At 36.2% G+C, this 16,358-nt stretch overlaps 1 protein-coding gene across 2 annotated transcripts in view; it reads right to left on the bottom strand.

Annotated features, from left to right (window-relative positions):
- Window positions 1-543: 543 nt before the first annotated feature.
- The window catches only part of rasgrf2b (Ras protein-specific guanine nucleotide-releasing factor 2b), a 61,458-nt gene continuing 45,643 nt past the window's right edge, over window positions 544-16,358 (bottom strand). For both annotated transcript variants that reach the window (XM_026212121.1, XM_026212122.1), the window contains 12 exons: window positions 14,533-14,658; window positions 12,663-12,752; window positions 12,015-12,121; window positions 7,931-8,043; window positions 7,738-7,798; window positions 4,984-5,087; window positions 4,708-4,792; window positions 4,421-4,618; window positions 4,237-4,316; window positions 4,033-4,150; window positions 3,839-3,907; window positions 544-2,914 (listed from right to left, as the gene is read on the bottom strand). In XM_026212121.1, coding sequence (XP_026067906.1) covers window positions 2,822-2,914; window positions 3,839-3,907; window positions 4,033-4,150; window positions 4,237-4,316; window positions 4,421-4,618; window positions 4,708-4,792; window positions 4,984-5,087; window positions 7,738-7,798; window positions 7,931-8,043; window positions 12,015-12,121; window positions 12,663-12,752; window positions 14,533-14,658 — 1,244 coding nt within the window. In that variant the 3' untranslated portion in view covers window positions 544-2,821. The remainder of the gene's footprint in view (window positions 2,915-3,838; window positions 3,908-4,032; window positions 4,151-4,236; window positions 4,317-4,420; window positions 4,619-4,707; window positions 4,793-4,983; window positions 5,088-7,737; window positions 7,799-7,930; window positions 8,044-12,014; window positions 12,122-12,662; window positions 12,753-14,532; window positions 14,659-16,358) is intronic.

Below are 16,358 nucleotides of genomic sequence, written 5' to 3'. Positions count from 1 at the left end.
GTATTACAAAAAAAGCTTAACAATGTTAATTAGATGTCCCCATTTCCAGAGAAAATACCCTTTTAAATGTTGTACTTTGTCAGATGTGGCTACAGATGATATATGAAGCTCACTTGTTTAGTGGGACAGTCTGTGAGGGATAAAGTTAAACTGGTATTTGATTATCTGGTGCTCATCCCTCCCTTCTTCTTTAGGATTATGAGCAGAAAGAGAGACCTTGACATTAGTGCCTGGACACTCATAACACTCTAGTTTTCAAATCATTTATTCACATTCCACACCCTTCTGAAGAAACCGATCTATATTAGAGCACTGAAGCTGTGCTCTTACACCTCACCCTTTCAGTTCTGAGAAACATAAACGTGAGAGTGAGTTCACTATACTCAGAGGACAGTCTCAGTCACCAGATGTCATTCAATAGCACCTTTTGGAGGTGGTGGAACAAGAGAGGCCTATCATGGATATATCTATCTGATTTGGTATCTATTCTATAGTTTGATTAATAATTTATTATAGTTTCCATTGTTTGTTTGATATGTTTATTTGTAATGAAAGCATGGAAGTTAAGTACAGAAGCCATACATTCTCCAAGAGAAACAGTGATCAAATAAAGAGGAAGGAAAAAGAGTTTGTACAAAAAGCAGATTTCACAGAAGGAATCAAACCTGAACATGCAAAGACATGCAACATACCAAAGCAACAATTCTGTGTGCACAACACACTAAACCCATAAAAATAGAAAGAGAAAAAGGACAAAGGATTGTAAATTAATCATATATGCTACATTTGTTTAAACACATTTAGCAAAATGTAACAATGCTTGCAGAAATTAAAATATTACATGGCAATGGATTTGGACAAAAATCACATTATGTCATAAACCCATATTGACACACTATATACAAAATGGGTCAAATAAATACACCAGGAAATAAATAGTACTGATTCACACTTGTTTAAAAATAACAACGCTACATTGCTGAGAGTGTAACTCGCACCTTTCCAACCCAAACCCCTCTGAGATCACATTCACACCTACAAGCTCTCCTAGCATCCACACGCTCGCACATAAAGAACAGAAATCCATCCCACTCTGAACAAAGGAAAGATCAGACAAAAACAACATTGTCTTCACACAGCACAGTGGTAGATATATATTTATGGCCAATATGACAGTTCCCTGCCAGTCTATGCATATGAAATCTCCAGCTGTTATGATCAAAGTATTTAGATAAAGAAGTGCATTAAGATGAAAAGATAAATATATGTATATATCTGTTTTACTTGAGGTTTCTAGAGAGTCTAAAAAAGGCTACACAGCAGCTGAATGACACACATGACCACAAAACATGTCTTGCAATGCAATTTCCAAACATGCGATCACTGAATTTTTCATGCAAATTATGGAGAGACCCGCTTTTCTGGACAGTTGACCAGTGGGGTCATTACATTAAAAAGCAGGAAAACAATGATTATTGAAGAACTTGTGAGTCAGATTTGGTTAAGAATCATTCAACGATTGTAAACTTTTCCTCCAATAGGGGGCGGCAAAGCCCCAATTTACTGTAAAATCAGACCAGAAAAGGTTTGCGTTGCACAAGTAGGCTATGTCAACGTGTACTTTGTAATGCATGGATGATGCAACCTTCTGTAAATTGATCATATCTGCAAGCTGAGACTATTAAAGTAAGAGATTTTAAAATTAAGGCCTGTTCACACCAAAAACGTATCACAAAAAAGATAACTATGCGTCCACACCAAAGCACAATGTTAACGGTGTTTATTGTATTAAAATAGCAGTTCTGTTGTCTGCCTCTTAATATGCTCAAGCTCTGATCATTTGTAAACTGCAAAAAGTGGATACCAACAATATTGGTCCTTGTGGCATGGACTCTGATCTTGATTTAGAATGATTTTTAAAACTTTAACTTTGTTGCCCTTGGTATGAACAGGCCTTATGCTGAATTGGAGAAAAATGCTAAATTTACAGTATACTTGTATTTATTAGTTTAAACAGTTTGAATATCTCCATTCTGTCATCACTTTGTTACACAGGCCAATATTAGCCAAACTTTTAAGCATTGCTGAGACATTGGTTTTCATTTACAAGTGTCTGTGAATATGAGAAGGCACGATAAGCAACTGATTTTTATAGAGCTCACATAGCTTCAGGGGCTATTACGAAATATCAATACGAAATATCAATATCATCTACAGCTGGTTAGTATTTTAGAAAGCTACTATACATTCCCATTACTTAGAAGTCTGATATATCTTTTAAAATTTTCATGTGGCATTTTGGTTCAATGCAGCCAGCTGTTGGCAGATGGGACAGCACATGGAGTGTAAAGTTGAGGCAAAGCACACAGCAAATCCATAGTCTAGTTCATGCACAAAGTCACTACCATTACCAATGAGGGGATGTGCCAAGGGCCACAGGCCCGGGGGCCACAATACACTACATAAGATCTTGCTAACAGCTCTACTTCTGTACATGCTACATATCTTCAACCACTCTCTTCACAATTTAGACTGAATCCATCTGCTCGACCCTGAAAACCCACTCATCACCCCTGAACTCTGACAGTGGCCAGTTTTCATCCTTCATTCCTTCCATGATAAAAGTCACCCCCTTCAGGGGACATTGTGGTGATGAGCACTGTTTAATACTCTTCTCCAAACCTGAACCCTCTACTTCTTCACACTTTCAAATGGAAATTCGTCCCTCTTTCTCAAACAGTAGGCATGCTTCATGCCTTCAAAACACCCCAAGAGTAAGAAGCACATCTAGATGGAAGCTGCCAGGTACTGAGGTTGCAGTTCATGCAGGAAGCCTGGGTTCAATCTTGAGAGACAAGTCATACAGAGTGTCTTCATCCATAATCAAGGTCTTATCCAGAAGATACTGTGTGACCTGGACACGAAAATAGTAGATTACATGATTACAAATTAGAGTGGAATTAGGTTGCACAATAAATGTTTAAAGCAGTTTATAAAAACAATAGAAAGTACAGGGTGTCATGATTCATCTATAGTACTGTATGTTCATATTGTTTCATATGATATCTTATGATTACTAATTATAATTTTTTTTTAAACAATTACAATTTAACAATTTTCTATTTAAGTATATTATAAAATGTAGTTTATTCCTGTTATGACAATGCTGAATTTTCAGCATCATTACTCCAGTTTCACATCATCCTTCAAAAATCATTCTAATATGCAGATTGGTAGTCAAGAAAAATTTGTATTATTCAATAAGTTGTGCTACTGAATATTTTTGTGGAAACCGTTACACTTTTTCAGGATTCTTTGATGAATATACAGTTCATAAGATCCGCATTTATTTGAAATATAAATCTTTACAGTTTCTTTTGTAAATGCAATTTCATGCTTTCTTGCTGTATAAAAGTATTAATTTCTTGCATATTTAAACAAATACAATTATAAGAATTAATAATAGAAGTAATAATAATAAAAACATGAAAAACATGGCTATAGTGTAGCTCAAAGTAATTATCTATATATAACATAATATATATATATATATATATATATATATATATATATATATATATATATATATATATATATATATATATATATTATTTAACAAGCACTGATTGCAATACATTTCATCTACAAAACATAAAATAAAACATTAATTCATAAAAAAATTACACTTTTACACAGTCAAATATTATGAGCAGTACAGATGACACACTGTCTGAATACATGCCTGAGATGAATCAAATAATATACAGTAAAATTATTGAAGCAGCATTGATGCATGGATGTGTCAGAACTTGACCTGAATATGAATTATTGGTCTAACCTTTGGTTGGTGCTCAATTCTGTAGGGAGTTTGCTGGAACTGTCGGATCTCTCGTATGATATGAGATATCTGCAGGCAAAGTGTCATGATTTATTAGTCTACCCACACAGTATCAAAGATACTAAAGCTACACAAAAATGAATTGGTATTTTAATCCCTGAGCAAATTATACAGGATATGACATAATTTCTTACCATTCTCATCTTTGAGAAGTTAACCAGACCTTCCTCTGTGAAGTTTGGTGTTCCCTCTTCGATAAATGCGAGGTCTGTCAAGTACATACCCAGATATGGAACACAAGGTGGATTACAGCTGCAGAAAGACAGAAATGAGGTCAAAAACAAGTCATAAGTTATGTAATAATAACGTAGGTGTTTCAAAATGTATCAGTAGCTCACTTTTTTAGAGTTTCCCTCAGGTTTTTAAACCTTCCCTCAGATGACACGGTCTTTTGAAGTTTGTCCATTAGTGCTTTAGTCTGTTTGGAGAGACACAACAGCGGTAAATGATTCATGACTTTCCGTACTGATATAACCTACTACATAAAACATTACAGCACAGTTTTCACCCCGCATCTCTCACCTGTTTGCACACTTTAGCCCATGTCTTCTTCAGCCTGTAGATGGCGCTCCTGTTCAGGGCAGACGTGATCTCCAAGACACCGTTATAATTGTTGAGACAGCGGCAAATATCGGCCACTGCTACCCATTTTTCAATAGAGCTGGCTCTAGAGCTCACATCTGTGTGGCTCATGATCTGAGAGGCCACGAGATTACTCATCTACACGGAGAAAGAGAGAGAGATTTTTTAAACCGGGTCATACTTTTTTATCAGGGTAGCAGATAGATATTTCCATATAATATACTCACATCATTGAAGTGCTGACTTGTCTTCATGATGTATGGAGTTCTCTCTGTCTTGTCGGTCTTCATCCATCCTTGGCCCAGGAACTCCCTACAGCAAGAACACAGTCAGTGTATTGTGATAGATGTGAATCTGCAGAGGCTTCTTCTCTCATGAACACACAAGCTTTTTTGAAGCCCATAATGAGTATGTTCAGCAAGGCTGTTCATGCATTATTCTCTGGCGTCTTTGAGGCTTGAGGTCTGCATCCCTCTGTACTGTGTTGTTGGTGCTTTACTCACTCGTAGGGAATGCTCCTGAAGACGATGTGATCGAGAAGAGTGATTTGTTCAGCTAGCTCCATCGCTGAGAGAGACTCAAAACACTCAGTCTTTGGGCATTCGGCCTGGATGAGACAAACAGACACAAAATCAGCTTTTTATTGTGACAAGATGGCACTGTAAATGTGCAACAACTCCTCCTGCTATTAGATACTGCATATCTACAAAGTATTTTTAAATCATGTTTTCATTAGTGTATGTTTTTGCCTAAAAAAATGTTTAGTAATTGAAATAGGAGAATCAGTGCACAAAATGTCATTTTTGTCATTATTTACTCTCCCTCAAGTCTTTCTTTCTTTAGTGTAACACAAAATAATACATTTTCATGCTGCTCTTTTACATGTAATAAAAATAGTGACCAGGACACTATGCTCATGCTTCATAAATAAACACATCTCATTGGCTGTATTCCAAGTCTTCTGAAGCCATATGATAAAAATATGCGAAGAACAGATTTAAATTTAAATCAATATTAACTGATAATCCATTCACCATTCACTTTCATCACACAGGAAAGAGCAGCATAAACATTCTTCAAAACATCTTCTTTGGTGTTACATGGAAGAAAGTAAGTCATACAGGTTTTGAAATAAATGAGGGTGAGCAAGACCGTTTTTTTTTTTTTTAGTTAAACTATCCCTTTAACAATGTAAACAATCTATTCTAGAAACACTACTACTTGTGACAGCGCAACATTGTTTAATGACAAAGTGTAAAATATCACGCTGATGCCGATATGACAGCTAGAAATTACACATTTTAAGCATGTGAACTTATCTATAATTAAACCACTAATTAGTGATGAGTGACTGTTGGTTCTGTTGTCTTTGTCAGAGACACTTTTCAATTAACACAGTAGGTGAGGGTTTTAGAAGCAAAATAAGGGTGTGTGTGTCCAGGCAACATGCATTACTAATCAAAACGTGGACTTGCTCACACACACACACACACACACACTGTACAGGCTCAGCCCTGATAATGCATGCTGTGTTTGCAATTAGTGAGCACAGTATGCTGCTGCCAGTAGTACATTATATCATACAGACACACGAGTGTGTGAATACAATATTCATTCAATCTATAGTATAAGCAGAGGAATAAGTGGAACTGGCTGCATTATACCGTAAATCTGCATGCAGTGCAGATGCTGCTTTTACAATATTAATAAGCATGGACTACTCTCATCACATAAAATAATAGCTATTTTTCCTTCACTGCCAATGACAGAACAAGCAGAAGCCCTCCAATACCATGCATCTAAAACTGAAACACAACAAATATCACTAGCAGGGCTTTGAAATCTAATAACATGATCATTTACAAGAACACATGGATATTTCCGGAAGGAAATACTCCTGAAAGGTTGTTAAGAGTGTGTTTTTGTGTGCGTTTGCTTTGTTGCATAGAGTTTGCATGGGGGGGGAAAGCTACAGGCGTTCCGTCTCACGGTTTGAAGTTGTAATTAGAGTCCTGCTGCTCAGAGACTTGCAGTTTGAACATGTAATTCGGTCCCTGAGCCCGATGCTGCCTCACGAGGCATGCCAAAATCTGCCCTCCCTCTGAGATCTCATCCTTAGGTGGCTGTTCAAGAGTTATGTGAAACACGGATATGATTTTAAGTGATAAAATATCTTCGGACACGTAAGACAGCTGGGCATGGGCATCTTATGTCAAAGTCTTATATGAGCCTTGCTTTAAAACGGATGGTTTATGTTCTAAATTCTCATGCGAGGAGCCAAGTATGCTTTTATGCATATGTCTGTTCCTCTCCGTCCATCTGATCATTCATATTTATTCACAGATGTGATGTAAATTAAAGCTTTTCAGCTATTTCGAGTGCCATTTCATTAGCCTCAACGTCCTGATTTAATTAGGAAATACACTATATAGACAAAAGTAATGGGACATTACACCAACAGGAATTTTTATGGGGGAGAATACATAGAACGTTTGCATGGTCTGCATTCAGTTCATCCTGAAGAAAACTCATCTTTATGGACCTTGCTTTGTGCACTGGGGCACAGGCATGCTGAAATGGAAAAGTGTTCCTAATTAGTTGGAAGCATAGCTTTGTCCAAAATGTCTTTGTATGCTGAAGCATCACCCATCAGACTGCCAAACAAACTGTGTGATTTGTCACTCCACATAACAGGTTTCCACTGCTCCAGAGTCCAGTGGCAGCATGTTTTACACCACTCCATCTGACGCTTGGCATTGCACTTGGTGATGTGAGGCCTGCATGCAACTGCTCAGCTATGGAAACTTATTCCATGAAGCTCTTCCCTGCAAGTTTTTTGTGCTCACATTAATGGCAGTGGAAGTTTGGAACTCAGCTATGGAATCAGCAGAACGCTGTTTATATGTACGTACCATCCACCCAATCTGTGTCTTTACATGGTCTTCCAATTCATGACTGAGTTGCTGCTGTTCCTAAATGCTCCCATTTTCCAATAATGCCACATACAGTTGACCGTGGAATATCTACTAGGGATGAAATTTCACAAACTGACCGCATCCTATCATAGTACCACATCTGTGAATGCAGACTGCATGGTTAGGTGCTTTAATTTTATACACCTTTGGTTTGATTGAAACACATGAAGCCTGTAAGTGTAGTCCCAATACTTTTGAAATAAAACATTCCTATTTTAAAGAAAACCTAAATCTATTTCTTGTGGTTTATAAACATATGCAAAGACTATAAGTTATCCTCACCATCTGAAGAATGTCTTCAATCTTCAGCTGGGCATCGTCCTGGTCATCTTGAGAAAGGGCACTGGGGAGAAAAAAACAACTTCCTTTAATCAGCTTTCAAAGTTTCCTTGAAAATAAAATCTCAAAAAAGATTTACATTTATATTTAAAGACTTTCAGAAAATGCTTTCATTTCATGTGCTTATGTAACCTGCCTTAATATGTTTGCTGTGGCTTTCCTCTCCTGGGGAAGAAGGTCAGGGTCTCTCAACACCTCCTCTAGCAGGCAGATCACACCCATCTTCAGCTCTCCATTCATTTCAAAGTCCTGAAACCCACCACACACACACACACATAGAATCACGATCCACAAACATGAGACACCCATGCATAATTTAAATAAAGCAAACACTGATGGCTTCACATCCCCAGAAGACGAAATCAACTATTGGGTGAATCCAAACTCATTTTCATTTTTTTAACCAATGCAGATTAAAGTGCGTAGACCGAAAAATATTACTAAGCGGTATTTTTGTGTAGTTTCTTTTGCAAGCATTTGGTTTCAGAGAACATATTTTGAATTTAGGATATCAAATAAAAAATGTAGTTAGAATCTTCTTATGGAGTAAAAAAACAAAACAAAAAACAAGATGAATTCAAGAACAGAGCAAGTCTTAAGGCCCATTCACACCAAGACTGATAACTATAATTATATTAGCGTCCACACCAGCGGATGATATCGTCTATTTATTTCCAAAGAGCACACTTGTATTCAAGTCATTTTCAACATTATTGTTTCTCTGTGCTCTTTCCATTATAGCTGTGGTGTGGACTCTGCTTTTCTTTAATACTGAGAACAATTTTTAGAACAGGCCTTTATACAATTTGCTTTAAGCTAATTTGTCTTGTTTTAATGATGTTTATATGCTTTTTTTAAATTGGAAAAACAAGAACAAAATACAGATTAATAAAACTGTTATGCAGTGTGAAAGTGTTGGTGTTTTAGATTGCACACTCTCCATTAGTGCTCATCAGAAGCTGTGCTACCTCAGTTTTACAGCTTCCCAGTGCACTAATCAACAGCTAACCCAGTCTTTCCTCTGTCTCTCTGTCTCTCTGTGCCTGCAAGCACTGCAGGTGGGTGGCTAATCTCTTGTGTCACAGTTAAAGCATTCTTCAGTTCTGCCTTCATAATGCCCTGCATCTATTAAACAGTCAGTGTTCTTCACTGTTTTTTCTCCATTCACTTTAGCTTTATTGCTGAAATAATTTGGTCATCGGGACCTAGTTTGATCCATCCATGTTCATACCATCTGTGTTTAGAGCACTTTCATCTGCCAATTTTGAGCTAACTAAAAACTCCAGATCCTGACATGAAAATGTAAATATTTCTCTGCTAAGGGACAGTCATCCAAAATAGCATGAGTGACATGGTTTAAACAAACCAATAAATTAGTACATAATATTCAGTGCAGCCTTTCAAATGCAAATGCATAAAGCACTTGAGCGCTTGTGCTGTGTTGTTCTCAGAGTATAAGTACTCTTATGTTTGATATGCTGTAGTTAGCATAATGGGGAACTCACTTGCTTATTCCTGCTCTGAAGTACAATTTCACATCCCCTTTATATAGTATATGTCTGGATAAAATGTTACAATTCTAAGTTTTTTTTTTTTTTACTTTTCAAAGAGATATTTTCCAGATGTCTTCCTTGCAAATAGAAACTTTAAAACAAAGAAGCAGGACCAGATGAATTGAACCACTTCTGATGATTCTGTGAGGTTTCTGTACTGGTACATTGGTATATGGTATATTCTTAAGCTGTTATGACCTGGCTTTTTAGCAGGGGCCAATGAAAATATATTGACTAAATACTAATCTGAATTCAAAAAGTAGTACCAGATAGTAGCTGGTTCAGTTTCAGTCAAAGAGAAAGATGATGTAAACATCTGATAGAGGATGAGAGAGATGAAATGGCAGTGCAGGGTCTCTGGGCTAATTAACAGTGCAGCTGAATTCTCAGTCCTCTTCTTCACTTGTGGGGGTTTTCAAAGAGATTCAGCAGCCTGCAAAAACGCTTCTAGACCCAATAGTGATGTACACTAAATCATACTCTAGCTGGTACCATTTTACTGTGAACAGTAGATAGCTGCTAATTCTAGTTTTGTCGCTAGATTAAAAATAGTGGAAATAGTGAAAAAAAAAAAACTTACTAAATGATACAACAACATATAAATAATCCTAAAATAACAGTGTACGATAATATGATATGAAGGGTTTAGTAATACTTTGAAGTGCTTTCGAGCAACTCCCTACTATCAGCTGAATATATTTCACTTCTCTAAACAACCAGTATTTGTAATCATTCCTAGTCTTATGCTTCTCGCATCTTTCCCCAATGCAACCATAAAGGTCCCTTCTAACAAGTTTTCTCTGTGTGAGTTTGTTAGGCCGTTCTTAACCTGAACTGACAAAGGGTTAAAACAAATCAGTCCAATTAGCCCACACTTTGCCTTCACTCAAACAAAGCAAACTAAACTGAAAAATCAGGAGGCCATTAGGAGAGACTGTTTCCACTGCAGCAGAAAATGATGTTGGCTGTGTGTGAGGTCCTGTGTGTGTTTTGCTTTGAACAGTTGTCAATATTAATGTTATAATATCCTATGCTTTTGACTCGTGAGAAGTTGGCAGGGCCTGAAATGATCTTTTATCTCTATGAGTTAATGGGAATAATATAATGCAGATCAATATGACGACTACATGGCTTTAACAGCTGAAAGCATGCCAAGTACTGCTGAAAATACCTGAATCAATAAATATACGAGTGTACAGAGAGAGACAGTAAGGCCATAACGAACTGCACATGGTAGATTTGAAAACATACCACTATTCATTTAACAATTTCCTCCAACTACCAATTAAACAATTACCCAAAATGTTTAATTTTCTGAAAAATTTATTCTCAGGCCATTCAAGATGTACATTTTGATGTAGAGTTTGTTTCTTTATTGGAACAAAAGATACATTACATTGCATGTATTGTAACCATTACATTACTCACTATTGGATCCTCTGCAGTGAATGGGTGCCATCAGAATGAGAGTCCAAACAGCTGACAAACACATCACAATAATCCACATGACCCCATAAATTAAAACCTTGTGATGTGAAAAACTGTATGTTTGTAATGATCAAATCCATCATTCAGATGTTTTTTAACTGTTTATATATATATATATATATATATATATATATATATATATATATATATATATTTGTCTTTATTGTATAGGACAGTAGTTAGACAGGAAGTGAAGTTGGAGAGAGAAGTGGGGGCAAGATCAGGTAAGGTCTGGGACTCAAACACAGAAGTGCAACAGTGCCACATGTTGACATGCTGACCACAAGGCTATCAGCGCCAACAGTGCAAAACAGTTCTAAGCTGATATGTTGGTGTATTTTGATGTGATTGGACAACAGGGTATGGACATTATCATCAGAGTAGGTTTTATTATAGATAATGGATTGGTATCTTGGCCGATGTTTAAAGTTAAAACTCCTTGATGGTTTTGTTTCTTAAAAAAAAACACAACTTTTCACTTCAACAGAGGACTGGAATTGAGTGGATTTGATGTTTGGACTCTCATTCTGGCGGCACCCATTCACTCCAGAAGATCCTGTGGCGAGCAAGTGATATAAAGCAAAATTTCCCCAACCTGTTCCAATGAAGAATCACACTCCTTTTCCTATTCCAAACGAATGTGTATATTCAAAGTCATTTGTATCCCCTTGAAAAGTGTAACACTGGCTCTAAGGCTTTTCAAAACAATGATCAGCAACATTTACTCAAACAATGTCAGTCCAACCAATGCTAGATGGGAAAATGTTCAGACAATCATTATTCTTTCAAATCCACTTGGTTGGAAGCTACTGGCACAGAAATGATACACTTCACCTTTAATAGTCTCTTTTTCATGAAATACATTTTGACCCAATATTGCGATGGTAATTAAGGTTTGGTGCTGTTTATGTAAGGTAATTGGTTTCCCTTGTGAAAATAACATGGAAATTGGGGAGAGGTGTTACGCTTCCTCTACCCTGTAAAATATGTAGCCTGGGGGTTAACCATGTGTTCACAGCCGAAGTCTGGACTAAAATGTAAAGGTGCTGATAAAATATCAGTCAAGCAGCAGGGAAGGAGAAAGAGCGGCTCATGAGGTTGACAACTACTGCTTTAGGTTTGGTAAGATGATGTCATTGAAAAACAGGCTACATAAGAAACTAATGCTGATGGACCGACCTGGGAGTGTTTGGAGACCCAATGGCGCAGGACATTCAGGACTCTGTTGGTAGCCGCACGACGTATAATGAACTCCTTGTCACAAGTCCGCTCAGAATTGTTAAAAACTGCAAAGGAAAATAGACATTGTAATGGTTAACAAATAAACAAACCTGTAATATCCAGGTTGTCGTTTTAAAATGTAAAACCAATGTGATGATAGATTATATGATCAACAGTTTACTCGATTATATGCTATATACATAGCCTTGCAAATTAAACATACATTTTTCACATTTATACACACATTCCGATCGTACCCTTTAATATTTTCACATTTTGTTAGGCTGATACCATAAAAGTACTAATGCAATTCTGATGGTATTTGGTAGGATGAGAGAATGTTAGTTTATGCAGGTAAGAGGATTACGTTTTTTGATAGTTTAATATAAGCAAATTATTCCTTAATTCAACATGTAAATCTTGAGCCTTTTACGATTTTAAATACTCTGCTGATAATGAAAAAGCTACTAGAGCTGCAGAAACTGTAACAGCTTTATGTATAAAGTGAATTTCAGTTTGTGAAGAGTGTCCAGAGCCTTCTGAGGCAAAGGGCGGAGCATGTGAATCTGTGAGCTTCTGTTGGGTTGTGTCGGTGGTGCAGTGTACCTGGAGGACTGCTGTGTCCAGCTGCTGCTGTGGCGATAGCAAACGCAGAGGCTGGAGACACAGAGCAGCGCGAGTTCTCAGCTGACTGGACTAGAACAAATTATATGGAGAACTCATTTAACATTGATCATTTTTAATGACACCTATTCAAAGAATCAAATGGCTCAAAAATTCATGAAGTTCAGAAACTCATTATTTGCTCACTCTTGAGTCATTTTTCTCATGGAACGCAAAGAATCGAATAGTTCCGTTATTCCGTTAGTTATTTTATTTTTTTTTAGGTTGGACATCAATAACATCAAATGTCATCAGATCCCAAATGTCTCATAACCACACACCTTGTTGTCAAATCCATCATATTTGGTGAATCGTTTTACAGATTAATGGCTTAATTTTCAGTCTCTTCATCTTCTACTTTATTGAACTACATGTAAAGCTTTTTTTGTCGATTGAAGCTTGCTAGCTCCTGGTCACTATGGACTTACTGTTCAGAAAATACTAATGCCAATACCATTTCAAAGTTAATTTTCAGTGTGTGTTCCACTGGAAAAAAACAGCATACGGGTTGGGAATTAAATCAGGGTAAATAAATAATGACAGAATTTACCCTTGACTTTTCAATGAACGTGTAGTACAGTATGTACTGTACGCACAGCAAAGCCATAGTTATGTCATAACCTGTCCTTCTGACAATCTAGTGGTCATACTTCAAAATGAAAGGAATATGTGACCCTAGAGCACAAAACCAATTTTAATTTGCTGAGGTATATTTTTAGCAATAGCCAAAAAAAAAAAAAAAAAACACTGTATAGGATCAGAATCGATTTTTCTTTTATGACAAAAATCATTAGGAAATTAGGTAAAGAACATCTTCCATGAAGATATTTTGTCAATTTCCTACCGTAAATATATCAAAACTTAATTTTTGATTTTATAATATGCATTGCTAATAATTAATTTGTAAAACTTCAAAGGGGATTTTCTCAGTATTTTGATTTATTTTTGCTGTCAGACTCCAGATTTTAAAATAGTTGTGTCTCAACCAAATATTGTCTGATCCTAATAAACCATACATCAATGGTAAGCTTATTTATTCAGCTTTCAGATGATGTATACTTCTCAATAAAAAAGACACTTAAGACCACTTTGTGGTCCAGGGTCACACATTTGCAAAAATCCCCTCTTTATTCAGCCAGTAACTGAGTGAACATATGAAAACAGTTTTTCATGGAATTTGAGAAAGCAGACAAAGTTATAAACCAAATACTATAAATCTACTGCTAATTGTTTATGTTGAACAAAATGAAGATGCTAATGATACACACAGTCTGGATGGAACAACAGCTGCACCAGTCAGAACACATTATGTGCTGGTGGAAGTCACATATCATTTTCTCCTGTCCCAACACTCCCCATATATGGCTTCATTTAATGTCATCCAAGCACAATATTTGACTGTTTCAGATCCAAGACTGTGACTGTGGACATTTAGTAACAGAAGTGGACTTTTGGAGGAATGCACTGAGTATGTTTCGCTTGAGGAACCATCAGGAATGTTGTATGCTTTCTCCACTAAAATGCAAATTGAAAACATAAGACACATAAATCTGCTCTAAGACCAGTATAAAACACAAGCATGTCCCATTAGATATGACTTCACAAAGTTATCTACAATCCAGCTGTATTTTATTAAATTACGGTCAAATCTTCATTTACACTGCCTCATTGTATGGAAAAATCAACAATACTGAAGTGAACGTATTTCTTTCACAGAAGTATCTATATTTCTCTCAGAAAGTCATAACTCGCCACTGTGTTTGACTCTGTACTGCCAAGGAAGCCAAACACAAACAAACATGTGCACGCTTACCTCCTGACTGTCTGTAGCGGAGGTGGCGTGGAGTGGAGGGTGAGCGGCAGGGAGAGATTTCTCCTGGTTCACTGCCTTGTGGCGACTCTGGAATAAATTTGTCCAAAGACACTGACTCCAGCACAGCTGAGGGGAAAGTCAGACCCTTTATTAAAATGGATCATAACCCCTTCTTTTAAAAAAAAAAATGGTTTTAGGGCACCAGCTCTACAAGCAAACAGAGCAGGGAGCAGGGAACAGCAAATAACTATGGCCAGGGAGTTGCTATGCGGATGCTGGGGGATCTGGGAGGTTGTGAGGTCATTGATACAGTGATATGAGAGGATGTTTGGATGTCGTAACATCTGGGACATGTTTGCTTTTTCTTCTGTCACTAGCCATAGCTCTAACTTTGAAATCGGTAGTATAACAGGCATAATAGGCACAAAGCATATTCATTCATACATGTAAAAATGGTCAGAGAATTGAACAAACAGCGGTGCCCTGGCACAGAGGAAGATAGGAACCATGTCTTTGTGTCATTTTTTCTGGTGATTAATGGATGATACAAGACTTCATCACCTTATGAAAAGGCAGAAAGGGAAAATGCTACAAAAATGCTTATTATATGCTGTGAGAAACTGTGATGCACAACAGGAAAACAGGCACCATTTTTATTTATTATTATTAAATATATTTTTTTAAATCAGGATCCAAAATGAATAAAAAAAAATTTTTTGGATTTCATTCAGTAAATATGATGCAGGGTGGTGAAATAGTTAACTAAAACTATTTTTATTTTTATTTTTTATAAACGTTAACTTAAAATAAAATAAAAAAGGTCAGCATGTTGCCAAGGAAAAAGTCCACATTTTTATTTAATTTAACTTGATGTACGAGCATGTTGCCAAGGAAAAAGTCCACATTTTTATTTAATTTAACTTGATGTTAAATTTCATTTCAAAAACTGAAATGAAATTTAATAAATAAATTATAGACAATATAAACATATTTAAAGCTAATAAACTAAAACTGATAAATATTACTATTGGGCCATTAATAAATGAACATTATAAATTAAAATGGAAAATATAAAAATAAAAACTAATTCAAACTATTAATGAAACTATAATGATATCTAAATCTGTAATATTGGGGACATAACGTATGTAAACAAATACGTTTTTGCCTGGTTTATCATTTGATAGACATTCTGTCAAATACTTTGGGCTAGCAGTTTGTAACAAGGTACATTTTGGACAGATAAAAGTCGATTATAAATCAAATATAAAAAAATGAGGGTCTCAAAACATTTACTTTAATAAAACCAGCATTTGTTCCCTTTAGCTATGACACAGATTATCTCATTACTGAAATAGGAAAAAAAAATAAAAACACAATGACTGTAAAATCGAAAACAATACATTAATCTCATCATTTTTTGGTTGTTTTTTAAAAGTGAGACATTGATTGGGCTGTGATACAAAAGCAAACCAGAAGCAGCAAACCTCTTAGCCGGTTTAATGTGGCTCATCTGATGCAGTGTTAAAGCTTTCTATTAGTGCTAATGGTTCACAATAAGAACTCAGAATGTGGTGGATTTTATAGCAGAAAGAAAGAAAAACAATACAAGCACATCTCTTTAAACTAGCAAACACAAGAAGCAAACTATTAGTAGTTTTCACAAAACGCATCCTAACCAAAGTCAGTCGAAGATGCCCATTTCTAATACAAAAATAAATCCTTTGAATGTTTCTGAATAAAGCAAGCGCTTTATCATTTGGTTTAGTTTCAAACATGCCTGCTACTCATTCCGAGCTGCCTGGCTGCCAGTATAACTGCAAAGT

This window comes from Carassius auratus, chromosome 30 (genome assembly GCF_003368295.1).
Source record: "Carassius auratus strain Wakin chromosome 30, ASM336829v1, whole genome shotgun sequence".
NCBI lineage: Eukaryota > Metazoa > Chordata > Actinopteri > Cypriniformes > Cyprinidae > Carassius > Carassius auratus.
Note: the sequence above shows the minus strand (reverse complement) of the source record. Positions and strands in the feature narration are given on the sequence as shown.